This window comes from Pyrus communis, chromosome 7 (assembly GCF_041283825.1).
Source record: "Pyrus communis isolate YQ-2024b chromosome 7, ASM4128382v1, whole genome shotgun sequence".
Lineage (NCBI taxonomy): Eukaryota > Viridiplantae > Streptophyta > Magnoliopsida > Rosales > Rosaceae > Pyrus > Pyrus communis.
The window spans coordinates 4,136,131-4,163,458 of record NC_142571.1 but is presented as its reverse complement, the minus strand read 5'-3'; the positions used below and the strand labels follow the sequence as shown (position 1 = coordinate 4,163,458).

The following is a 27,328-nucleotide window of genomic DNA, read 5'->3' as shown; positions in this document are numbered from 1 at the left end:
AGGATTAGTCACCAAATTCCATCATTAATACATTCCTGATTGAAAATCAACTCAAACAAGTAAGGAATTCTCATCACCAGCAATCAAGGATACTTGATAATCCTAAGATACTATCTCATAGTTAATATCTTCGGGATAATTTTTTTCCTTATCCATCCTATGGATATCACACCGTGGCCAATAAGAAATCGTCATGTGTAGAAAAACCCTAACCTTACGGCTACCCACCTTCCTATAAATACTTCATCTAAACCATTTTCTGGTAAGTTTTTGCTACGCACTTAAGCTTTAAAAACTCACTTTTTTCAGATTAGGCATCTGAGATCTATTGGCTAAACCCCCACCTCGTGGGCACGTGTATGGCTTTAACCTTGATCATGGCTTTGACCTTGATCAAATTCGTCAAGATTGAAGACAACTTTTTTGCTACAACAATATTATTTTTAAATTTGACTCCTAAAAATAAATTTTTTGTTGTTTCATAACATGTTTAGAGATGTTTTAGGATGCGTTTGTTGCACCGGACTATCTCAGACTGGACTAGCTTCAGGGACTAAGCTGGACTGATTTAGTGAAGCGTTTGGTGCAATGTCGGACTAAAAACCAGGATAATGAAAAATAGTGAAATTACAAATTTTAACGATAGAATTACATCCAACTCAACTGCAAAATACCCACAGTCAAATCAAATGATAATTACATTAAACTCAATGGCAATTGCTTGGAAACGAAAGAAAATATTGAGATTTTATGCATTGTAGCATTGCAATTTGCAAAAACAAACAGCGCTTTCCTACAACATTAGGAATTCAGAATTAGTACATCAAAATTTCTCACTTTTTGGTCTAAAATCCCCCTAAGCCTCTAAAATTGAGAAATTTGTAAACATTTAGCAACCCAAATGTCCCCAAAATTGTTAAAAACTCTAACTTATCATACCACAAATTTGGAGGAAGAAAATTTCGATTTCTTCTTCACAACCTCCCAAAATCCATGAATAATACCATATTCATTCATCCCAATTTTAACATACAATTGTAACATCAGTATATGACTTTGCTAAATTTGATAGAGAGACATCCTTTGCACTTTGAGCGTAGCTTTCCATACAAAACAATTGAATTTTACAACTCCTGTTTAACGATTTCGTCCAAAGAATAACTTACAACAATTGAATCAAACAATGGCTACGACACAACATGAACGATACATTCATGGCACAACCAACACAGCAATTACCCCAAAGAAGCAACTCCAAGAATTGTGCTTCTTTGTACACTTACTGAGGATGTTGATTGAAACATCACCAATGCTACTGCTTTTCTCTAACTTGGTGGATTAGTATAGTCTGCAGACTCTGCACTTCATTCTGGTGCATTTCCTCATCAACGACAACAAAACATCAACCCAAAACAGAAACTAATAAAGGTGCATACCTTCCATTTCTTCGTTGTGGTTCAGCAGGAAGTGTATCCTTCACACAAGTTTTTGTGTCAACTAATATTGGGTTTTGGTTGGTTTTCATAACAGGCATTTTAATCTCATCAATCACGCCCACCATCCATACCCCTTCTGCAAAACCTATTCTGATATCATAAGAAAGTATAGCCAATCATTAAAGGAAAGGAGGTTAAGGAGATCAATGCTCCGATATCATCAATTCTATCATAGAGAAACAGAGAATTGGTTGTAAGAATAAAGCAAAAGAAAGATTGTGCCTATCTGATGTATTGATTTATAAAGGTAGGATGTTTTTCTAAGACTTTCTCAATCATGTTTCATTTTCGGTACTGATGTTTGAGGTATCCAGAGCATTGTCTCATTAGGTCCCAAAAACTACATTGGATCACCATCAGCAACCAATTGTGCTTAATTCATATTATTTCAATCAAATACATGACAAGCTTAAGTTAAAGGGCACCATAATCTTACAATCCAAGATTCATACTTACATCCAACCCATACAAAACTGCCAAACAAAGGAACAGAGCTGCAAGCTTAATCCAGACATCACTCCTTACAGATGATATTGATAACCAATTAACTACTTTATGCAACAATAATGATCCATATGATCCATTTATTAATTGATTATAATGCTAAATAAGCCCAAGAACGCCCTTATCTAACTCATTATGACAAAATTTCCCCCAAAGATAAATTAGTAAATAGAAAGATAAACCTTGGACCTCACATAGATTAACAGATACAATATCAAGTAGCTCCATGCAGGAGGTTAAAAGCCACCTAAACAATGTATCAAGAGTCAAAGATTGAATCAAGAGAGACAGATGAATTAACTTACAGTGGCAGCAAATGGAATTTGCAATTTCACAGAAGCAGAAATCAAATCCGTACAACCACATCATAAAATACCCAAAAGCAGAAATCATTGAAGAACAAGCAATTTCACAGCAAGACTAACCCAGATTTCAAAGGATCAAAGCAATCTAGATTTCACATAATCAAAACAACAAATGGAATTTGAAAATGATGAGTGAGAGAGAGACCGATGATTTCTTGGCCTGCTCGAGCGAGCAAGCGTGGCCGATGTAGTTAGTCCAGCAATCAGGATGAGATCGATCAGGACGATCAGGACGAGCATGACAAGTAAGGCAAGCAGGACGAACAAGACGAACACGAAGAGGCGAGCGAGTAGGAGGACAATGACAATCTTAGCTAGTCCGCTCGTATTTGAGGGGTCTTGCTAGGACCACGTAACGAAGGAGTTAGTGAAAGCGAGTCCCACTTAATACCATTAAACTTAGTCCTGGTAGCCAATAAACAGAGGATTGCACTAAAAATTAGTCCAGTCCAGTCCAGTCCAGGTAGGTGAAGCCAAACAAACGTGCCCTTAATGACAGTGCATTAACCAATACCACATTTGTGATGACTGATGACCCATAAAAATCCCAATACAGAAAAAGATAAAAAGATGAAAAGGAAAGCTGGGAAAGTAGGCCAAAATCATCGGTGGATGGATTTTTCTGTGTGGCTAGTTGTGTTAGGTGGAACGCGATACCAAACACCACAATGAATTAAAAATGTCTAACAAAATTATATCCCTTCTGATTTCTCATCATTGTGATGGACGAATTTTCTTCATAACTTCTCTATCTTCTTCGTTTGTCAATACGAAAACAAGCAGCCCACCGACACCGGCAGCTTCAGCACCACACAAAAGCTAAAAGCAGCTGCTCACTCAGCCCGTTTCTGCCATTTTCTTCTGCATAAACATATAATTATCACAGAGGGAGGAGCGTTGGTGGTAAGTTTTTACCAAAAAAGCACATTAGGAAGTATGATTTTTTATGTGCATATGATCTCTTTTCTTGTGGTTTCGGTTAAACAAAGGAGTGCATCTTTTTATTTCCAACTTATTTATTGATTGTGGTCGCTATAGAAACAATTAGTATAACCAAGTTGGTTAGAACACCGCGTTCTCTTAAATATTAGAATCCGTCTCTTGTTGTTTAGATATTAGAATATCTGTTTTTTTGGAGATGCTCTAATGGTATGGTTGTAACCAAAATTTTATAGAAATGATAAAGGAACTCTCTCAAGAGTAAGACTTTCAATGGGCTCTCTATACTTCATGTTTTTTACATAATATTTTATAACGTTCGCACGATAATTGATGTTAAATCGTAAAATGTCAAAGAATCGATAAAAAAATTCACTTTGAAGAGAATTTCATTAGCATTTATCTACTCTTATTAGGACAACTAACAACCCCCGCATGTATACTTGTCTATTATGTCGTCTATTATGTCGTGTTGTTGAGCATACTCCAACTTTTGGATTGGACTAACCAACAACGACCCCTGCCTCTGCCTGCCTGTTCAGTGCTGACTCATAAAAATCCCAACCCAATAGAGAAAAAGAATTAAAAGTGAAGAGGAAGGCTGCCGACTTATAATATGCCATTAATTAAAATTGACATATTTTTTTATTTGCCTCCGAACTTTTATGCAACTGTTAAATTATTTTTTTGAAATTTAATTTTAACTGATTATTAGTTTAAACAATTATAAATAACCAATTTTTCCTTGTTAGATTTTAATTTTTTTCTTTATTTTGATCACACAAACAACACATGACAATTATATGAAGACTAAAAAGTAATTTTATTTTGGTAAATTGGGTGCAAAGCTAATACTTTGCAGCTACTAATTCGATTAGAGAGTGAACCGTGTCGAGAAGGTGGAGAAGGAAAAAACAAAAAGCAATTTGATGTCCACATCAAGAATAAAATTATTTTATTGCCCACAAATATTTGCTGTGACCAAAATAGAAGAAAACTTCCAAAATCTAACATTAAGGGAAAATTTGGCTAATTATAACAATTCAGATAAGTAATTGATTAAAATTAAAATTTATACATAAATTTAGCAAATTTTTACAAGTTCAGAATGAAGGAGATCAACAAATATCTCATTAAAATTACCAACAAAACTTATTCCTCCTAATCTTTACAAAAAGTTTAAGATTAAGATGACAATTTTTCTTCGCGTCTCCATCTACGTTCGTCACTTTGACAAAATATGCAATCTGACTTTCATGTTTCTATTTTTTTTTTTTTTTTTTTAAATCCAGCAGATTGTCCAAGTCAAGCCAGTTCTAGAAAAGAAACGAGCCCTGAAATAGGTGAAGGTGAGTTCCTTCACGTAATTTAACAACCACACAAAAGCTAAAAGCAGCTGCTCACTTAGCTTGGGTTCTGCCATTTTCTTCTGCATAAACTTATTATTATCAGAGGGAGGAGCGCTGCTGGTAAGTTTTTACCAAAAAACCACGTTAGCAAGTATGATTTTTTATGATTTCTTTTCTTGTGGTTTTGGTTAAACAATGGAGTGCATCTTTTAATTTGCAACTTATTTATTGATTGTGTGCATTTACAGGAGCAATTAGTATAATCAAATTAGCTAGAACACTGTGTCTCTCGTATATATTAAAATCCGCATCTTATAGTTTTGATATTCTAATATCGTTTTTGATAAAAGTAAAGTGCGTGTGTATTTGTTTTCTTTATACTTGATTGTCCATTTTTCTGGTTGTTGTTTGATTTAAATGACCTTTCATCAATTGAGGGGAAGTAGCAAATTAAAAAACTCAAGAAAACTTGCTATAAGTCTAATTTTTCAAACTATTATTAAGAATAGTTTATTTGTTGAAATAAATTCAGTGATTAGGAATTAAATCTCTTCCTGACTTACTTCTCACGGATCGTTTTATCTTCATAAATTCTTTTCAGGTGCATTTTTGCTCACAAATCATCATTATCAAGTGATGATAACACTCACAACTCTATTTACCATCGTTTAATGAATTTAAATTTTGAAGTCTGTATCTATTTATTACACATATCTAAAATTTAAACTCATTTTACGATAATAAATAGAGTAGTGAGAATAATTTGCATTTCTTTTTTTCTTTTTTTGGTTCTTCTTTCTCATTTTTGTATGGCATCTGCTACTGCTTTGTTCTTAAATGTAGAAATGAATTCCCCTTATTGAATCTCGTTTGGTCAAGTCTGATTAAAGCACTCCAACCAACCCAACAAATATGAGACTGGTGGCACCAAAGCACCATGGAAGCATTCTCCTCTTTTATTTCTCGTTTTCTTTTTAATCAACTCATTTTATTGTATCTTTGTGTTTTTGTTCCTCACGTTTCAAACTTCAAACATCTTCGATCTTTCTTTTCTCTCACAAACCATCATCTCCTTTCTCAAAATGCATCATAATGTTTTTATGCCTACGAAAAAAAGGTGTATATTTAGTTTTAAATATATGATCATTTGATTACTTACCACGTAAATCGATTTTCTATTTTAAATACTTAGGAATTGTATTATCTAATTAAAGAATTTAAATATTTTTATATAAAAGGGTAAAATTAGTATAAAAACATTTAATTAGATTACTGAACTCACTCCTGAAAACAGCTTTTTTTTTTTACCTAAATCTAAAAGCACTTTAAAACTTATTATACAATGATGTCCTCAAGTGTAATGTTATTTTTCTATTTGCTTCTTTACCGCAAGTGAGCAAAGTTTCGTACTTTCCATCTTCTCATAACATGTTTAAGAGGATCACATTCATCTTGTTGGTTGGATTGCTGGCGTGGGCATATCAGGCCGCCCGACCACCACCTCCGAACATCTGTGGTTCGCCTGGCGGTCCACCCGTCACAGCGCCTAGAATAAGGCTAAGGGATGGAAGATTTTTGGCCTACAAGGAACATGGTGTTCCAAAACAAGTGGCCAAGTACAAGATTATCTTTGTTCATCCCTTCTTTAGTTCCCGACATGATCCAATCATTGCAACAGCCGTCTCTCCGGTACTGCCTTGCTTGATTCTTTGTCATTTTTCAGTTCAACTCTATATTGGTTGACTTCGTGGTGGGTGTTTTTTTTCTTTCCTCAGGACGTTATTGAAGATTTAGGTGTGTACATTGTGTCTTTCGACAGACCAGGGTACGGTGAAAGTGATCCGGATCCTAAGCGGACAACGAAGAGCTTGGCGTTAGATATAGAGGAGCTTGGTGATCAGCTGGAACTCGGATCCAAATTTTATGTGATTGGATACTCACTGGGAGGACAGGTCATCTGGAAGTGTCTTCGGTACATCCCTCATAGGTAAGATTTTGCAAGCAGCCTCGTTACCTGATGATGCATCGTTCGGTACTGAAATTTTTCTCTAAAGTTCGATGTGTTTGGGATGCCTGTTACGACAGGCTAGCTGGAGCAGCACTGATCTCTCCGGTGATCAACTACTGGTGGCCTGGACTTCCTGCCAACCTGTCATCTTATGCCTATAAGAAGCAAGCTCCACAGGATCAATGGGCGCTTCGAGCTGCCCACTATATACCTTGGTTAACCTACTGGTGGAACACTCAGAATTTCTTTCCTAAGCACCGCGCTTTATCCGGGAAAGTAGAGAATATGTTTTCCCGCCAAGATTGGGAAAACGTTAGGAATGCAAAGGTTTCTGGAAGAGAAAAGCACAAGGTACTTTCCTTATTCGATCGCTAATTGTTTAGGATTTTATAGAAACTCGGCAGCGTTGATGATTTTGTTCGAAGTTGGTATAGAATCCGAGAAGGGTTCCTAACTGGTGTGGGAGTTCTAATTGTAATAGGTATGGGAAACTTGGACGCAAGTTTCAGATAGGTTTAGGATACCAACTCAGTTTAGGATTAGGTTTTGATTTAGTATAAAAAGGGTCCTTAACGTTAGGGTATAGTCAATGTGGATATAGTGTGTGAGAGACTTATGTGACAAGAAAACTATTTGTATGTGTGAGTTTTCTTGTATTACTTTATTCAATCAATAAAGTGTGCCTCCGTTGCTCATGTTTTCTGTTATTGGTTTGGTTTGATCGAAGAGTAAGTTTCAACAAGTGGTATCAAGAGCCATAGGTTGCGTGGTCAAATCAAAACGATGACAAAAACTGAAAGTGGAGATGATAGGGGTACTGAGGTAACCAAGACTTCGGTGCAAAGTGCTCGGTTTGAGATCGAGAAATTCATTGGGACAAATAACTTCGCTATGTGGCAGTGCGAAGTAAAGGATGTACTGATTCAACAAGGTTTACTGGTGGTGCTTGAAGACATGCCTCTAACAATGAAGAAGGAGGAATGGCAGCGGCTGAATGCACATGCATGTTCCACGATTAGACTATGTCTTGGAAAAGCACAAAAATATGGTGTAATGAATATCTCATCAGCTAGAGAACTATGGGATACGTTGGAATCGAAGTACTTGAAGAAGAGTGCAGAAAACAGACTTTATCTTAAGAGTAAATTGTATCGTTTTCAGTACAAGGAAGGAACTAAGATGATTGACCATCTTGAAGAATTTAACAAGATGATTGTTGAACTTCTGAACCTAGAAGAGACGATCAAAGATGAAGATAAAGCGTTGATTCTGATGAATTCCCTACCTGAATCTTACGAGTCGTTTGTTACGACATGGATTTATGGTAGAGAAACTCTTAAGTTTGATGAAATCTCAAGTGCAGTGATGAATCATGAAGTCCGCAATTTAGACAGACAAGAAAGAAACAATTATGAAGCACTAATGGTAAGAGGAAGATCAAAGGAAAGAAAACCAGCAACTAAGAAGAAAGGCAAGTCTCGTTCGAGAGGTGCCTCAAGCAACAGAAAGTTTCTCGATAAAGATGAGTGCGCCTTCTGTCATGAGAAAGGGCACTGGAAAAAGGATTGTCCCAGAATCAAAGCCAAGAACAAAGAGAAGAAATATGAAGACTCAGAGGCAAACATTGTCGAGGCTAACAATGAAGATTTCGTTTGTGCCCTAACTGCATCAGACGGAATAAATTATATGAATCACTGGGTGCTTGATACTGGATGCACGCATCATATGACCTCTCAACGTCATTGGTTTTCTTCGTTCAAGACCCTTACTGGAATGGTATATATGGGGGATGATAATCCATGTGCAACGAAAGGAATTGGTAGTGTTAAAATCAGACACCATGATGGTGTAGTCCGAGAGCTACAAGGGGTGAGATATGTCCCAAATCTTAAGAAGAATTTAATCTCGCTTGGAACTCTTGAAGATCAAGGTTGTAAATTCTACTCAGAAAAACAAACATTGAAGGTTGCAAGAGGAGCATTAGTGATAATGAAAGCGCCAAGAAAGGGTTTGCTTTATTTGTTAGAAGGCACCACTATTGAATCTCCGATGGCTATGGTAGCAGCAAGTGATCAATCAGATACATCTTGTCTATGGCATATGAGGCTAGGGCACGTGGGAAACAAGGCATTGCAAGGATTGACTAAACAAGGGGTCCTAGAGGGAGCCAAAAGTGGGAAGATTGATTTTTGTGAACATTGCATCCTTGGCAAACAAACCAAAGTAAGTTTTGGCATGGCAATACATCAAACGGAGGGAATCCTGGATTACACTCAGATGTCTGGGGACCTGCGAAGAATGAATCCCTAGGAGGAAAGAGATGGTTCGTATCCTTCATTGATGATTATTCACGAAGAGCATGGATTTATGTGATGAAACACAAACATGAGGTGCTGGATATTTTCTTAGAATGGAAAAACACAGTCGAAAGGAAGACTGAGAAAAACTTGAAAGTCTTAAGAAGCGATAATGGGGGAGAGTATACTTCTGATCCCTTCTTTGAAGCCTGCAAAAGGGAAGGTATAACACGACATTTTAGTGTTAGAAAAACTCCTCAGCAGAACGGAATTGCAGAACGATTGAATCGAACACTGTTAGAAAAGGTCAGATGTATGCTGTCACAAGCAAAACTGCATAAACGTTTTTGGGCAGAAGCATTGAGTTATGCATGTCACATTCTAAGTCGTCTTCCTTCTTCAGCCTTAAACGGAAAGACTCCAATGGAAGTATGGTCAGGACAAATTGCTCAAGATTATGACAGACTAAGGATATTCGGGTGTGATGCGTATTACCATGTGAAAGAAAATAAATTAGACCCTAGAGCAAGGAAGGCTATCTTTCTAGGGTTTAACAGTGGCGTCAAGGGATTCAGATTGTGGAGTACAGAACTCAAGAAGGTTGTAATAAGCAGAAATGTGACGTTTAATGAAACCCATATGCAACTAAGAGAAGATCGAAAAATTGTGCAAGAAGTGGAGCTAGCAAAAGAACAAACTGAACATTCAAGAGATGAAGACAAACACGACAATGAGGGTCAAATCAGTGTCGATCAAGAAGAAAAACAAGAAGAGGACAATATGATTAATGATGTACCAGATCAAGAAGATTGTATCGCCAAGAGGAAAGGAAAAAGAGAGGTTGGCCTTCCTGCTAGATTCAAAGATTGCGTCTCCTGTATAGCCTACGCATTGCCAGTAATCGAAGTAGACATCCCTACAGATTTCACAGAAGCATCAAGGAGTAAAGAAGCTAAAAATTGGCATGAAGCTATGGATGATGAGATGTTGTCACTAAAGAAGAACAAAACTTGGAATCTGGTGGAGCTACCTAAGGGAAGAAAGGCCATTGGATGCAAATGGGTGTATGCAAAGAAAGATGGAATAAATAATGCAAGTTCAGTAAGGTTTAAAGCCAGATTAGTAGCAAAAGGCTACGCTCAGAAAGAGGGAATAGATTACAATGAAATCTTCTCTCCCGTGGTGAAACATTCATCCATTCGAATCCTCCTAGCACTGGTGGCACAGTTCGATCTCGAATTAGTACAATTGGACGTAAAAACTGCGTTTCTGCATGGAAATTTGTCTGAAGAAATTTACATATGTCAACCAGAAGGATACGAAGAGAAAGGAAAGGAGAATCTAGTATGCAAGCTCAACAAATCTCTATATGGTTTGAAGCAATCACCAAGGCAATGGTACTTGAGGTTCGACAAGGTTATGAAGGATTTTGGCTACACTAGGAGCCAATACGATCACTGTGTATATCACAAGAAAACAAAGGAAGGTACATATGTATATTTACTGATTTATGTAGATGATATGCTCATTGCCTCTAGTGATCAAACAGAAATCTCAAAACTCAAAACTCAGATGCAAAATGAGTTTGAGATGAAAGATCTTGGCGAAGCAAAGAAAATTTTGGGGATGGAAATCACACGGGATAGAAAGAAAGGGCTGGTGTGTTTATCACAAAAACAGTATGTGGAAAGATTGCTACACAAGTTTGGCATCCGTGATGAAACCAAACCTGTAAGTACACCTCTGGCCTCTCACTTCAAGATGAGCACGCAGTTATGCCCTAAGTCTGATGAAGAAAGGACTAAGATGAAGGACATTCCTTATTCTAGTTTGGTTGGAGGGTTGATGTATGCCATGGTGTGTACTCGACCTGATATTGCTCATGCAGGTGGATTAGTAAGTAGATTTATGCATAATCCTGGAAAAATGCATTGGGAAGCTGCTCGATGGATACTGCGATATTTGCATGGAACAAGGAGCACGGGAATTTGTTTTGAGCGGAATGATAAAGGAATTGAGAAGTTCTCGATTGGATATGTAGATTCTGATTTTGCTAGTGACTTAGACAAAAGAAGATCTACCACAGGATATGTGTTTACCATGGCGAATGGTCCTATATGTTGGAGATCAATTCTACAACCAACTGTTGCTTTATCAACTACAGAAGCTGAATATATGGCAATGGTAGAAGCAATTAAGGAAGCTATTTGGACACTGGGATTAATAGCAGATTTGGGAGTTAAACAGCGCAAGATAGATGTGCATTGTGATAGTCAAAGTGCTATTTACTTGGTGAAGTATCAAGTGCATCATGCAAGAACCAAACATATAGATGTAAGATATCATTTTGTTCGGGAGATTATAGCTGAAGGCGAGATCCTTGTAAAGAAAATTGCTTTAGCTGATAATCCTGCAGATATGTTAACAAAGGTGGTTGGTGCATCAAAATTCAGTCATTGTCTGGGTTTGGTGCATGTAAGACAGGTTTGATACTTGAAAATGGTGGAGCGATGGAAGCAGAAGAAGTCTCTAGGCGGAGTTCTTACCAAGGTGGAGTTTGTTAGAAGTTGGTATAGAATCTGAGAAGGGTTCCTAACTGGTGTGGGAGTTCTAATTGTAATAGGTATGGGAAACTTGGACGCAAGTTTCAGATAGGTTTAGGATTCCAACTCAGTTTAGGATTAGGTTTTGATTTAGTATAAAAAGGGTCCTTAACGTTAGGGTATAGTCAATGTGGATATAGTGTGTGAGAGACTTATGTGACAAGAAAACTATTTGTATGTGTGAGTTTTCTTGTATTACTTTATTCAATCAATAAAGTGTGCTTCCGTTGCTCATGTTTTCTGTTATTGGTTTGGTTTGATCGAAGAGTAAGTTTCAACAGATTTTTGTCTTGTTTTGTTATTTGTTTGGGCAGGAACATGCCACGCAGCAAGGAGAAGCTGAGTCCATCTTTCGCGACATGGTAGTTGGATTTGGGAGCTGGGAATTTGATCCTATGGATCTGCAGAACCCTTTTGCCAGCAACGAAGGCTCGGTCCATCTGTGGCAGGGTGACGAAGATAAGCTTGTCCCAGTTGAGCTGCAACGCTATATTGCCGAAAAGGTTCCATGGATTCACTACCATGAGTTACCAGGTGGTGGACATTTGTTGCCAGCTGCAGATGGTATGAGTGAAATCATTTTAAAGGCACTTCTAATTAAAGAGTAGACCATTGACGTGGTCGATACAGGGCAGCTCCAGAGATGCTACATTATATACAAATTATGTTCCAAGAGAAATATTTGTAATGTTACAATTCAAATAGGGGAAATAATGAGAGTCGATTCGAAATTAGTGGTATGATGTTCCATATCTCAGGCCATTTTTATGGTTACATCCAGAGAACTCGTACCTGGAAGGTGAACGAACAGCAAAGTTGGAACTACACAAATGACAGATGCAATGCAATTCGTGCAAATGTAACACTCGAAAGGTAAAGCATCTCTTTAGAAACACGATAATTGAAACTGCAGGGACAAGGTGTTGGATTTCCACCCATGTAATACCTGCATGTGGTCCAATATATCCTAGTAGATAGGGTGTTGGATTTCCACTCCTCCCTCCCTCAAATTATTGTAATAGTTTTGAACCTCCCCCTCCCGTTAATAATAATTTAAAAAATAAACTACGGAGAACAAAATCAAACTTTGTACATGCCAGCGCCACTCTGTTAGTTCTTCTACTCATCACCATTTTCCGGCCTGTAATAACTGCTAGCTATCATTTTTAGTGAAATCTATCAATCTTCCATTTCTAATTCCTGCTAGAAGTGAAAGATGCAATGCCGTACTTTCGAATAAACAAAAGAAAATTTATTCATTATTGTGTCAAAGACAATGAGTAGAAAGACCATAATTGGAATAAAGAGCAAAAAATAAGTTACAAATGCATGAAACAAGCAACAGAAACTGTCAAACTGCGAGCAACTCGGATAAGCATTTCAAGCCAATTCTTCGGTTCAGCCTAAAAGCATTATCCATACAGCCATTTGAATAGGCCTGAGGGTGTTGTGAAACAAAAGAGTTCCGAGCTTACTTCGGCAATCCAGTTTCAGGGTTGAGAAGAAGTATCTAATTTCAAACGAAGAGGAACATAGAGAATACCGCCATGATTCTTTTGTTCTTGGACTTGGTTCCAACGAAGAAGAAAAACCTTCTCTCTACACTTCCCACGTGACCAACTCCCCATTTTGAAGAAAAACGTTCTTTTTCCATTTCCCCCGTGACCAACTTCCTTTTTTTTTTTCTTTTTTTTTTTTTAAATTGTTCTCTAATTAGGCTATGCCACCTATCATTTTAATGAATAAAATAATAAAGGGATGGTGGATTACTAAATTAATATTTTTTATAACACGTGTTTGATACCGTTATTTCTTTTAAAATTAACTATAGATATGACATTTGAAAAATATTTTGTAAAATATTGCATCTCATAATCACTTAAACTTTCATCTCATACCATCTAATTCACTAAATTACTAAAGCAAAAATTTCGATGTTTTTGTATGTTATATGTCAAATAATAAACCTACCTAAAATAATAAACTCAAATCCTAAACATAAGTATAGTTTTTTAAAGTGTAAATAGACACTTATTATATGATATATAAAAAAATTATTTAAATCTGCCTAGTTCACCTAGACCCCGGTCTAGGCGCATAGGCGCGAGGCCCCAACCCGCCACCTGAGTAGCGCCCATCCTAGCGTGCCTTGATTAGGACCACCCGATGGTAGAATTCTGGATCTGCCACTAGTTATATTAAAAAGTCTCTTGAAGATGCTCTAACACTATAAACATCTCTATAAAAAGCTCTAAATTTTTATTAACTAGCAAGTCAAAGGTGCCAAAAAACTATTTTAGCTATTTAGTTTAACTTTCCATCTCTAACAACACTCTTTATTTTAACAAACTTTGAATATTTTGTTATTAACAATTCAACGCCAACTCATTTATTTTTATTTTGAGGATTTTGTACAAGTACCACCTGAACTTGCAAGCATATGCGCTAATACCACATGAACTTTCATTTTTATTAGGCAAATTTTTAGCGGACTTGGAGTTAGGTCATGAAGAGGAAAGAAGAAGTTGATTTCTGATTTGATTTTGGCAAGGACTGTTGAAGAATTGAAGTGAAATTGTACAAAATCTAGTCTTTCATTTACAATGTATTTTCACAATTTTTTTAAATCAGCAAGTGGGTGTGTGATTAATCTTAATTTATACAAATATTAATTTTTCTAACTTTTATAAAGGGAATTGCCAAACTGTAGTTGTACAAACGCGCAATTTTAGCGCAATATTAACTCAGACACTATTATTTTGGAGCTTATTAATTCTAACTAGCCCCATAAAGTTAGTTGATGAAAAAATCTCTTCAGGTGACATGTTTTAATAGCAATATAGATGAAAAGTAACATACGTGGTATATTCCAACACTTAAGAGGGTCCAGGTGGTAACAAATAAAAATTGAAGTTTAGGTATTATTATCGCACATGCTTACAAGTTCAAGTGTTACTTGTGTAAAAAACCATTTCTACAACATCTCTTTCTTTCTTTTTTTGTTGCTCAAGGGTCAACTCTTTTTTTTTTTAAATATTTAGCTGATGGACAGTTACTCTATAAATTTGAAAAGTGACTATTCTTTATGTTATAATAGAGACTCTGTTATGTAGTTGGTTAGAGATATGTGTGGAGCAAAAAAACAATTCTAAAACTCTTGAAAATAACACGTGGATTTAAAAAATAAAAAATAAAAAAATAAACACACACACACACCAGAAAGCCCTCATTAAATGGGCAGGGCCTACAACTATTCACATGCGCAATTCAATATCCCTATAGGCTTGAGCTATTGACTACAACATCACCAAGTTTCTTGTCGTAACATGGAAAAGTTAAATACATTAATGATAGGATTAGTCACCAAATTCCATCATTAATACATTTCTAATTAAAAATCAACTCAAACAAGTAAGGAATTCTCATCACCAGCAATCAAGGATACTTGATAATCCCAAGATACTATCTCATTTAATATCTTCGGGATAATTCTTTCCTTATCCATCCTATGGATATCACACCGTGGCCAATGAGAAATCGTCATATGTAGGGAAAAACCCTAACCTTATGGCTACCCACCTTCCTATAAATACTTCACCTACACCATTTTTTGGTAAGCTTTTGCTACGCACTTAAACTCTAAAAACTCACTTTTTTTGGATTAGGCATTTGAGATCTATTGGCTAAACCCCCACCTCGTGGGCACGTGTATGGCTTTAACCTTGATCATGGCTTTGACCTTGATCAAATTCGTCAAGACTAAAGACAGCTTTTTGCTACAACAATAGTATTTTAAATTTGACTCCTTAAAATAAATTTTTTGTTGTTTCACAACATGTTTAGAGATGCTTTAGGGTGCGTTTGTTGTACCGGACTATCTCGAACTCGACTAACTTCAGGGACTAAGCTGGATTGATTTAGTGAAGCGTTTGGTGCAATATCGGACTAAAAACCAGGATAATGAAAAATAGTGAAATTACAAATTTTAACGATAGAATTACATCCAACTCAACTGCAAAATACCAACAGTCAAATCAAATGATAATTACATTAAACTCAACGGCAATTGCTTGGAAACGAAAGAAAATATTGAGATTTTGTGCATTGTAGCATTGCAATTTGCAAAAACAAACAACGCTTTCCTACAACATAGGAATTCGGAATCAGTACATCAAACTTTCTCACTTTTTGGTCTAAAATCCCCCTAAGCCTCTAAAATTGAGAAATCTGTAAACATTCAGCAACCCAAATGTCCCAAAATTGTTAAAAACTCTAACTTATCATACCACAAATTTGGAGGAAGAAAATTTTGATTTCTTCTTCACAACCTCCCAAAATCCATGAATAATACCATATTCATTCAACCCAATTTTAACATACAATTGTAACATCAGTATATGACTTTTCTAAATTTGATAGAGAGACATCCTTTGCACTTTGAGCGTAGCTTTCCATGCAAAACAATTGAATTTTACAACTCCTGTTTAACGATTTCGTCCAAAGAATAACTTACAACAATTGAATCAAACAACGGCTACGATACAACATGAACGATACATTCATGGCACAACCAACACAACAATTACCCCAAAGAAGCAACTCCAAGAATTGTGCTTCTTTGTACACTTACTGAGGATGTTGATTGAAACATCACCAATGCTACTGCTTTTCTCTAACTTGGTGTATTAGTATAGTCCGCAGACTCTGCACTTCATTCTGGTGCATTTCCTCATCAACGGCAACAAAACATCAACCCAAAACAGAAGCTAATAAAGGTGCATACCTTCCATTTCTTCGTTGTGGTTCGGCAGGAAGTGTATCTTTCACACAAGTCTTTGTGTCAACTAATATTGGGTTTTGGTTGGTTTCCGTAACAGGCATTTTAATCTCATCAATCACGCCCACCATCCATACCCCTTCTGCAAAACCTATTCTGATATCATAAGAAAGTATAGCCAATCATTAAAGGAAAGGAGGTTAAGGAGATCAATGCTCCGATATCATCAATTCTATCAGAGAGAAACAGAGAATTGGCTGTAAGAATAAAGCAAAAGAAATAGTGTGCCTATCTGATGTACCGATATATAAAGGTAGGATGTTTTTCTAAGACTTTCTCAATCATGTTTCATTTTTGGTACTGATGTTTGAGGTATCCAGAGCATTGTCTCATTAGGTCCCAAAAACTACATTGGATCACCATCAGCCACCAATTAATTCATATTATTTCAATCAAATACATGACAAGCTTCAGTTAAAGGGCACCATAATCTTACAATCCAGGATTCATACTTACATCCAACCCATACAAAACTGCCAAACAAAGGAACAGAGCTGCAAGCTTAATCCAGACTTCACTCCTTACAGATGATATTGATAACCAATTAACTACTTTATGCAACAATAATGATCCATATGATCCATTTATTAATTGATTATAATGCTAAATAAGCCCAAGAATGCCCTTATCTAACTCATTATGACAAAATTCCCCACAAAGATAAATTAGTAAATAGAAAGATAAACCTTGGACCTCGCATAGATTGACAGATACAATATCAAGTAGCTCTATGCAGGAGGTTAAAAGCCACCTAAACAATGTATCAGGAGTCAAATACTGAATCAAGAGAGACAGATGAATTAACTTACAGTGTGGCAGCAAATGGAATTTGCAATTTCACAGTGCAGAAATCAAATCCGTACAACCACAACATAAAATACCCAGAAGCAAAAATCATTGAAGAACAAGCAATTTCATAGCATAAGACCAACCCAGGTTTCACAAAATCAAAGCAATCTAGATTTCACATAATCAAAACAACAAATGGAATTTGTAAATGATGAGTGAGAGAGAGACTGACGATTTCTTGGCCTGCTCGAGCGAGCGAGCGTGGCCGATGTAGTTAGTCCAGCAATCAGGATGAGATCGATCAGGACGAACAGGACGAACACAAAGAGGCGAGCGAGTAGGAGGACAATGACAATCTTAGCTAGTCCGCTCGTATTTGGGGGATCTCGCTAGGACCACCTAACGAAGGAGTTAGTGAAAGCGAGTCCCATTTAATACCATTAAACTTAGTCCTGGTAGCCAACAAACAAAGGATTACACTAAAAATTAGTCCAATCCAGTTCAGATAAGTGAAGCCAAACAAACGTGCCCTTAATGGCAGTGCATTAACCAATACCACATTTATGATGACTGATGACCCATAAAAATCCCAATACAGAAAAAGATAAAAAAATGAGAAGGAAAGCTGGGAGAGTAGGCCAAAATCATCGGTGGATGGATTTTTCTGTGTGGCTAGTTGTGTTAGGTGGAACGCGATACCAAACACCACAAAGAATTAAAAATGTCTAACAAAATTATATCCCTTCTGATTTCTCATCATTGTGATGGACGAATTTTCTTCATAACTTCTCTATCTTCTTCGTTTGTCAATACGAAAACAAGCAGACACCGGCAGCTTCAGCACCACACAAAAGCTAAAAGCAGCTGCTCACTCAGCCCGTTTCTGCCATTTTCTTCAGCATAAACATATAATTATCACAGAGGGAGGAGCGTTGGTGGTAAGTTTTTACCAAAAAAGCACATTAGGAAGTACGATTTTTTATGTGCATAAGATCTCTTTTCTTGTGGTTTCGGTTAAACAAAGGAGTGCATCTTTTTATTTCCAACTTATTTATTGATTGTGGTTGCTGTAGAAACAATTAGTATAACCAAATTGGTTAGAACACCGCGTTTCTCTTAAATATTGGAATCCGTCTTAAATATTGGAATCCGTCTCTTGTTGTTTAGATATTAGAATATCATTTTCGATAAATGTAAAGTGTGTTTGTATTTGTATTGTTTATACGTTACACCCTTTTTTCTGATGGTTGTTTGATTTAGATGACCTGTTTTTATTTGAGCTCTTAAAAAATTGAGTGATCCAATTGAGGGGAATATACCATTAGAACTTATTATATAATGTCCTCAAGCGTAATGTTATTTTTGAATTTGCATCTTTACTGCAGTTGAGCAAAGTTTCGTACTTCATTCTCAAAGATGTTTAAGAGGATCACATTCATCTTGTTGGTTGTATTGCTGGCGTGGGAGTATCAGGCCGCCCGACCACCCCCTCCGAACATCTGTGGTTTGCCTGGCGGTCCACCCGTCACAGCGCCTAGAGTAAGGCTAAGGGATGGAAGATTTTTGGCCTACAAGGAACATGGTGTTCCAAAACAAGTGGCCAAGTATAAGATTATCTTTGTTCATCCCTTCGGTACTTCCCGACATGACCCAGTCATTGCAACATCTGTCTCTCCGGTACTACCTTGATTGGTTCTCTGTCATTCTTGAGTTCAACTCTATATTGGTTGATTTCGTGGCGGATGGTTTTTTTTGTTTTTTTTCTCAGGAAGTTATTGAAGATTTAGGTGTGTACATTGTGTCTTTCGACAGACCAGGGTACAGTGAAAGTGATCCGGATCCTAAGCGAACAGCGAAGAGCTTGGCGTTAGACATAGAGGAGCTTGGTGATCACCTGGAACTCGGATCCAAATTTTATGTAATTGGATACTCAATGGGAGGACAGGTCATTTGGAAGTGTCTCAAGTACATCCCTCATAGGTAAGACTTCACAACCAGCCTCCTTCGGTACCAGATGATGCATCGTTCGGTACTGAAATTTTTCTCTAAAGTTTGATATGTTTGGGATGCTTATTACAACAGGCTAGCAGGAGCAGCGCTAATCGCTCCTGTGATCAATTACTGGTGGCCAGGACTTCCTGCCAACTTGTCATCCTATGCCTATAAGAAGCAACCTCCACAGGATCAATGGGCGGTTCGAGTTGCTCACTATATACCTTGGTTAACCTACTGGTGGAACACTCAGAAATTCTTTCCTTCATCCAGCGTTGTATCCGGTAAACCAGAGAATGTGTTTTCCCGCCAAGATTGGGAAATCATTAGGAATGGAAAGGTTTCTGGAAGCGAAAAGCACAAGGTACTTTCCTTATTCGATCGCTAAGTGTTTAAGACTTTTATCGAAACTCAGCAGCTTTGATGATTTTTGTTTTGTTTTGTTTTGTTGTTTGTTTGGGCAGGCACATGTCACGCAGCAAGGAGAAGCTGAGTCCATCTTTCGCGACATGATTGTTGGATTTGGGAGCTGGGAATTTGGTCCTACGGATCTGAAGAACCCTTTTGCCAGCAATGAACGCTCGGTCCATCTATGGCAGGGTGACGAAGATAAGCTTGTCCCAGTTGAGCTGCAACGCTATATTGCTGAAAAGCTTCCATGGATTCACTACCATGAGGTACCAGGTGGTGGACATTTGTTGCCAGCTGCAGATGGTATGAGTGAGGTCATCATAAGGGCACTTCTAATTAGAGAGAAGTAGACCATTGGCGTCGTCGATGCAGAGGAGCTCTCTCAGAGATGCTACATTATATACAAATTATGTTGCAAGACAAATCTTTGTAATGTTACAGATTCAAATAGACGAAATAATTGGAAATTGTGATGTTCCAAATCTCAGGCCATTTTTGTGGTTACATTCAGCGAACTCACACCTAGAAGGTGAACGAACGGCTAGGTTGGAACTACATAAATGACAGATGCAATGCGGTTCCTGCAAATATAACACCTGGAAGGTAAAGCATCTCTTTAGAAACACGACAATTGAGACTACAGAATAGGGTGTTGGATTTCCTCCCATGCGTCTTGGTTCGAAACTCCCTCCTCACCAAAATTATTGTAGAAGTTTCGATCACCATTTTCCAGCCTTTAGTAACCGCTCGCTATCATTTTCAGTGAAGTCTATCAATCTTCCATCTCAAATTCCTATGAAAAGTGAAAGATGCAACGCCATACTTTTGAATGAACAAAAGATAAATTTATTCATTATTGTGTCAAAGACTCTGAGTACAAAGACCATAATTGGAATAAAGAGCAAAAAATAAGTTACAAATGCATGAAACAAGCAACAGAAACTGTCAAACTGCGAGCAACTCGGAAAATCATTTCAAGCCAAGTTCTCGGTTCAGCCTAAAAGCATTATCCATACAGTCATTTGAATAGACCTGAGAAGGAATAGCATTATGAAACAAACGAGAGAAACCTTCTGCGCTTACTTTGGCAATCCAGTTTCAGGGTTGAGAAGATGACTTTCATCTGACAGCACAACTGGACCTCTCCCAGGTCTTGTGCAAATAAAGTAACTGACATCTCCTCTGAATTTCTGGTACGGATCCTTGATTTCTGGAGGTGGGGGTAAAGTTTCAATATCCTCCGGGCTCTCAACCCCGGCATCTTTTAGAATGGACTTATCACCAAGTACGAAACTGGAAAATGAAATATGAAAATAATTACTAAAGGAAGAAAGAACAGGGTTGGCACCGTCAGAAAAATCCTTGATGCATAAACTCGAAGAAACAAGAATCTCTTAAACTTTGTGGATGATATGAGAGCGTGATAGCATCTAAACTCGAATTACCTGTTCAAATCTGCATCAGAATTTGGTGGAAAGCAGAATAGCAACTTCTGAATTAAAAGGGCAGCTGTTTTTCTGTTACGTGCAATTAGAACTGCATTCGGCCCCGCATCAAATGTATAAGCCACCTATCGATTATAACAATATTGTCAGCTACTCGAACAAATAATATAAACAGTATGCAACTCAAACAAGAGCTTATAGAGTTGAGATTATTATTTTCGTTTAAGCGTAAAATCATTTTCCAACTAATATTTAGTAGCATGCTTATATGCCACAAACTTATAAAAAGTAGAAGCAGTGCCAGAAGGGAAGAAGCAGGTCCAGATTTAGAAGCATGCTTTGAACTAGGTTTATCACGAGAACAAAGTCTGATCCAAATTACTTGTCAAACCAAAGTGAAAAAAAAATTCTTTTCCACGAGAAAATTTGTAAGTCGTTAAGAGCTTGTATTTGTTTCATGTATGTGCAAGTTGTGTCAGTTGAGGCATTATATTAAGAAAACATGTGCAGTGAAGCTCCATGTAGATTAATCTCTTTAAGATATAGACATAAGGACTTCTACTGAAATTATAATCACTTTTGGTCTAATACTGAAAATATACGTAATCAGAAATGCCAAATTCAAGATGAGTATCATGCTAGAAAGACAAACAATTAGTAGTATTTTATACTCATTAAATATCATTTAGTTTCCTCCTGAAAATTCAAACCTGAGGTGTTCCTTCTGCGCGGTTCCACTTTTCAACAAGGCTTATTATCCTGAAACATAGGCACTTCATCAGTATTAACTTTCACGTGTATAGCATCGCCTCAATGAACGAAAAAAATATATGAATTAATCTACTTGCTAAGCTTTTCAAGTGACACAAATGCAACGGGGCTTGCCTGTGGGATGTATCATTCATGTAGAAGATGGGTGGGCATGTGTCCAGGCAGACAGCGTGAAACTGGTTACTGTCAGTACAAGTCAGTTGTGCAAAAGAAGCAAAATCACGATTTTTTATGGCTTCTTCCATTTTCAATATGCGTTTTGGCACTACTTCCTGTAACAGTATCAAAAAAGAGATAGGAGAAACAAATTAGATCATAGTTTAAATGACCACAAAAAAGTAGAAAAATAACAAACCATACAAGAAATTAGACACCTTTTTCTTCTATAATAGCAGTGCATTTGGATGGGGTAGTTTAAAAGTTCCGAGGAATTTGAAAATGACAGAAATTAAACCACAATCTATAAATCTCTTAAGTAGTTAACCTCTTGAGCATAATTGGATGTAAATCGATGGAGCTCAGTCGCTCAACCAACTGCTACCGAAGACAAATCCTATTATTTAAGATGGGCAGTGAAAAGGAAAGTGAGAACGTACCTTTGCTCTATGTTGTAAGAGCAAACTTGTTTCAACAGTATCACGCATTCCTGTAGTGCTACTTGTTTCCTTCTGCCGTGAACTTACCTGAAATAAACAAAATCAAGAAGGTAAATAACAGGATTCTTTGCAGTTGTAGCATCTCAACATTCCAGAAGAAGCATGTGCACCTATTATAAGCACCCGCAATATATATATATATATATATATATATATATAGGACTTTAGTGACAACATAAGTTATCGGACTTTAATGACATCATAAGTTATCCGGCTTAACTCCACTTATAAAAACGTATTCTTTAAGATGGTGACAACTGATCAGTCTGTCAAATTATTAACTCTATTAGATGCAATTTTCACTCTTTTTCTATTTAATTTAATTTATGCTTGACTTTGACTTAATATCTTCCTAACTCTTTGTGTGAAAGGATACTATCTTCACGTATATCATACATTTGACATTTTGACTTCAAAAATGTAGTTCCCACTTTCCTCGAATTTTCATGCAAATACTACAGGTGAAGAGAACGGTGGCATCAAGAAGCTTAGAATAGAAATATGACTAAGCAAACTGGTTAAGTTCATAGGGAGTATTTGCAAAACTTAAAAGGTATCATCGCCCAAGGCTACATATTTAAGACCCATAGAATTTATACTACCAAACCAGGAAGACATGCAGAGATGAACAGATACAAAGTACTGTATAAGCATCAAAATACAAATGTATGGCAGAGATGGAAAGTAGAAAATTCAAAAGACCCCAGAAAAAACCTTTGAAGAACCGAACTCAAAATGACAAGATAAGTAATGTCCACTGGCCAAAATTTACCAATACAATCATTTACTAGAACGAGAAAAGAAAAGACAATACATACCACAGCGATAACAATAACAAGTTCATCCCAGTGCTTCTCATCTGCAAGTTGGACTGCAAGACTGTCGGTTCCCTTATCATCCTTAATAGATCATGATACCAAGAATCAGAACTAAAGCTCCATTGGAAAACTTGCTTTTCAACAGAGGACATAATGAAAATGATAAATTAAAAAAAAAAAAATCGAAAATATAAATTAAGCTTACTTTCCCCATGATCCACTTGACAAATCCCCCATATAAGCTGCGGCAAGCACTACCAGAACCTTGCCTGTATGAGCAAACAAATTCAAGGAATTATTCCCACGAACTACAACCAGCATACTAGAATCTCTATCATATGAATAAAGAAGAACATAGAGTTTAAACACACAACCTCTAAGATGAACGAAAAATAAAGCAACAGAGTAAATCATCTTCAGTGAGGCCTATATAGTGGCTGATATTTATGTAACGTAAAATTCCATTAACAACCACAAGAATGACAGATGAACCTGAAGTGCAAGGTGTTCCCAATTGTAATCATTATAACTGAAACAAGATACAGGCACCCTGGAAATGAGATATCTAAATAACCCTCAACTACCTTGCAATAGCAGAAAGCTGACTGTGATCTTCTTTCACATTCATTAACTTTCCGAGGGCAAAAACTGCAAAGTATAAACAGACACTTAGCTATCATATGCTCATTGTTAATTACTATGTATATGTATTGATAAAAAAGAGTAATCTACAAACTGAAAGGAAAAAAAGTATTCCAAAATATTAAGAAAAGATAAAAAGAAATGTCCAAGTATTAAGTGTTAATACCAAAAGATATTGGTAAGAGCAGAAAATAGATACTTGTCAGAGTCTTTATATATCTTTTACTAAAAATTATATAAAATTCATATATGTGCATCTAGATACGTGGAACTTATGTATTCTAAAAAAATTTCATCCAGTAATACCAATTTGTACAACCAGCCTTCCACTTTCTCAAATTGCTATTTTTTTGGATTATTATGCAGTAATGTCAGTTGGATTGCCCGTATTTTGAATATATATCGTTGTAGACAAAAAAGCAATTGAGTTATGAAAAGAAAATTCAGCCTAAAAAACACAAAACGCATTTAGTTGCTAAGGTAAACTACTTCCAAGTTATAATGGATAAAAATCTCCTGTAAAATAAATAATAAAGAATGTAAATCCCGTATGACCTTGAATTACTTAAGCATTTAGGGCAATCCATGTATCATTACTAATACAGTCGTGAGTTCTCAAACTAAAGACACCATTAAGCATTAATCATATAACAAGAAATTAACAATAATATAGGGCAAAATTAGGGTAATTATTAATTACCTAGACAAGCAAAACCAGCAGCTGAGGAAGCCAATCCAGCAGCAGTAGGAAAATTGTTATAAGAAGAGATATGTATATGCAATTTTTCCCAATCCTTCTTAGTAATCTTGATTCCCTTTTCCTTATCATCAACATCGGTAGCTCGACTGCGAATTTCTCTTAAACAGCTTTGGAATCTGCCTCCAGAAATGGATATCTCCTACACTAACCGGAAAAAAAATGAGAGCAATGAATCAGTGAAATTCCAAAAGAATCATGATTCATGTCTATGTGGAAAGTAAACATCAAACCCCTGATGATTTTTGTGGGAAAAAAAAACAACAGTGCAAGTTGTAAATCCAACTACCATCGTTTTTCAACACATGAAAAACCCAACTTAATTAGCCAAAAAAAAAAAAAAAAAAAACTGGCTCTTGTTTCCTGAAGACAGATCTAAAGATATACACATTATTCAAAGTTTCAAATTTTAATCTCTTCATTTCATCACCTACTGTCACTCAACAGCCAATCCGAACTAAATTGATAAAACACAATGGCGATGGACTTGTAGCTCATTTCGCTAAGAGCATTCTCCCTTACAACGGAGGCACTTCGAATTCCCTCCCCCCCCCCCAAAAAAAAAAAAAAAAAACAAAACCCCCAATATCAGTGATATAGCTGCTACATAGTGAAAAGACTCTGTTCCTCAATCTCTTACAAATTGATAATCATTAACTTTCAGTATCTAAAATTCTTTAGTTTCCCTTTCATTGGTGACCAAATGGAGTTTGTAAAACCCACAAAATTATGGCTCCCCATGGAGGCCCACCAAGTCGTTTATGTCAAAGTTAAGAGCTTCTCTGAACCCCTGATCCCAAACAAGTGCTCCTGTTTCTTTGCCGGGAACCAAACAGAAGGAAAGAAACTTGTAAGAGAAAAAAGAAAAGGCGACTAAAAGGTATACCTCGCCATTGAGCCACATCCGATCTTCGTCAAAGGTAGGACTGACGGAGACAGTGGTGGTGGTGCAGAGGTGGGCCGGATCAAGCGTCACGCTGATGCTGTCATTGACCGGCAGGATGAGCTTCTCGTCCCTCTTCCCCCAGTACTTGATCACGGCGATGTTGGTGGGCGTCTGAGCCGTCACCATCAGCACCCATTTCTGCGACTCATCCGCCATTGAATGCTGAGAAAAAAAAACGAAGATTTTCGGGGAAAAAGCTGGGCGACGGAGAGAGAGAGATCTAAATTGTAATGGGTCTAATGAGGAAAGTGAATCTGAGAGGGAATTGGCAGTTGGTGGTGGAGTTTAATGGAGTGGCGGGCGGAGGAAGAAGCCAAATGGAAGGATTTATACTTCACAGTTGAAAGATATAATTTGTAGGAGAGAGAGGCGTCGGTGGTGGGCGCCCACCTCGGCGCTGTCTATGTTAGGCTACGCTGTCAATGTCAATGGGATGGGGATTTGGGTTTCGGATTTGGACGCCCTTCTTGGACTTCGATTCTTAATTTTCTTAGCCAAAAAGAATGGAAAAATAAAATTAAAATGTTCACCTAACTTTGACTAAATTTCAGTTCCAACAAAATGATTATAAAGTTGTTAAACAAAAAAAATGATATAAATTTATATGAATAACTACTTTTATCATTTTGTTGAAATATTTTTGGGTAATTGGCTAAATTAAACATACACTAGATCGTAATAGTAAGTGATAATGTTATAGAATCATTAGAACAGCTAATTGTGAAACAATTTTTTTTAGTTCAATTAGAGCAAAGGTATTGTAACTCAAGTGATTAACATCATTTACTCTACTTCTTAGCTTTCATTCCTCTTGGTCATTACCTAATAAGACAATTCACCACTTGTAAACCTCTCCAAATTAACTCAAGTTTTTTTAGGCAATTCACCACTTATCATTTATTAAACTTCATATAAATATAAATATATAGGGGACGGATTCGTGAAACCAATTTTTTTACACAATTTTTTAAAAACATTTTTGTGTGGCCCATTTCGTAATGTACTTCAACAATCTGAATCGTCTATCTTTCATGTCTTCCCTCAAAAATCATATGTACAAAAATACTCAAATCTGATATCATATTATCGTTGCATTTAATTTACATTTAAATTAATGGGCTTTTCTTGGCACTTGTCCTTGTACAAATAGTAGAATCTTTGACATTATTTTTCACTCTTTTGGGGGAATAAGTAAAGATGAAAACAATGTTTTTTACCAAAGTGGGTGTGAATATGGAAGAATTCAAGGTTGGTAGGTTGGTGAAAATCTGAAAATTGACCAAATTTAGTACAATATATTAGTCTGAACGATATACTCACACATCCATATATATAAATACATGCTCCTTATGGAAAGGAATCATCATTTTTTTGGAAAATGGAGATTAGTTATGGCACCCACTCCATATTAAACTTCAACAATCCGAACATTCTATGCTGTAAATCTCGATTCATAAATCATCCTTGTGAAAATTCAATTCAATCCGAAATCATTTGCTTATTCAATTATCACGATAAAATTTCGATGATTCTTAGACCATAGTTTTCGTCAATTTCTTTGGACTCAATTAAATATCTCAAATATTTCCAATTTGGCTAATATTTTGTAAGGATAATCTATAAGGTACAAATCATTAAAGCTTGATGTGGTGTGAGCCCACAACCAACCATAATTTTTTGAAAAAATAAAGAAGAGGAAATTC

At 36.6% G+C, this 27,328-nt stretch overlaps 3 protein-coding genes and 2 long non-coding RNA genes across 13 annotated transcripts; 2 read left to right on the top strand and 3 right to left on the bottom strand.

Moving 5' to 3' along the window:
* Positions 1 to 1,051: 1,051 nt before the first annotated feature.
* Positions 1,052 to 2,876, bottom strand: LOC137733803 (uncharacterized). Its single transcript, XR_015964550.1, has 2 exons — positions 2,306 to 2,876; positions 1,052 to 1,586 (listed from the first exon to the last, which is right to left on the bottom strand). It is a non-coding gene; the product is annotated as an uncharacterized LOC137733803 (long non-coding RNA).
* A 46-nt stretch (positions 2,877 to 2,922) lies between these two features.
* Positions 2,923 to 12,295, top strand: LOC137733801 (uncharacterized). Of its 9 annotated transcripts, none has more exons than XM_088697681.1 (6): positions 2,923 to 3,268; positions 4,597 to 4,773; positions 6,047 to 6,342; positions 6,429 to 6,640; positions 6,739 to 7,012; positions 11,876 to 12,295. In XM_088697681.1, exons 3-6 carry the CDS (start codon positions 6,082 to 6,084, stop codon positions 12,167 to 12,169), a joined length of 1,041 nt encoding a protein of 346 aa, XP_088553807.1. In that variant the 5' UTR covers positions 2,923 to 3,268; positions 4,597 to 4,773; positions 6,047 to 6,081; the 3' UTR covers positions 12,170 to 12,295. The 9 variants fall into 9 exon arrangements, with proteins under 9 accessions (XP_088553807.1, XP_068329093.2, XP_088553810.1 ...); XM_068472992.2 differs by having other exon boundaries at positions 3,033 to 3,268; positions 4,600 to 4,773; XM_088697684.1 differs by having other exon boundaries at positions 3,033 to 3,268; positions 4,600 to 4,773; positions 5,497 to 6,342; positions 6,473 to 6,640.
* Positions 12,296 to 15,990: 3,695 nt separating this feature from the next.
* Positions 15,991 to 17,789, bottom strand: LOC148695476 (uncharacterized). Its single transcript, XR_015964549.1, has 2 exons — positions 17,420 to 17,789; positions 15,991 to 16,494 (listed from the first exon to the last, which is right to left on the bottom strand). It is a non-coding gene; the product is annotated as an uncharacterized LOC148695476 (long non-coding RNA).
* On the top strand, positions 17,784 to 20,072 carry LOC137733802 (uncharacterized). The gene is made up of 5 exons (XM_068472993.2): positions 17,784 to 18,125; positions 18,573 to 18,864; positions 18,956 to 19,167; positions 19,270 to 19,543; positions 19,644 to 20,072. The coding sequence occupies exons 2-5, from the start codon at positions 18,604 to 18,606 to the stop codon at positions 19,938 to 19,940; spliced, it is 1,044 nt and encodes a 347-aa protein (XP_068329094.2). The 5' UTR covers positions 17,784 to 18,125; positions 18,573 to 18,603; the 3' UTR covers positions 19,941 to 20,072.
* A 341-nt stretch (positions 20,073 to 20,413) lies between these two features.
* On the bottom strand, positions 20,414 to 26,061 carry LOC137733800 (diphosphomevalonate decarboxylase 2). The gene is made up of 10 exons (XM_068472988.2): positions 25,566 to 26,061; positions 24,623 to 24,821; positions 23,865 to 23,928; positions 23,486 to 23,549; positions 23,281 to 23,361; positions 22,403 to 22,489; positions 21,921 to 22,078; positions 21,746 to 21,794; positions 21,036 to 21,160; positions 20,414 to 20,883 (listed from the first exon to the last, which is right to left on the bottom strand). The coding sequence occupies exons 1-10, from the start codon at positions 25,779 to 25,781 to the stop codon at positions 20,670 to 20,672; spliced, it is 1,257 nt and encodes a 418-aa protein (XP_068329089.2). The 5' UTR covers positions 25,782 to 26,061; the 3' UTR covers positions 20,414 to 20,669.
* Between the last annotated feature and the right edge of the window lie 1,267 nt (positions 26,062 to 27,328).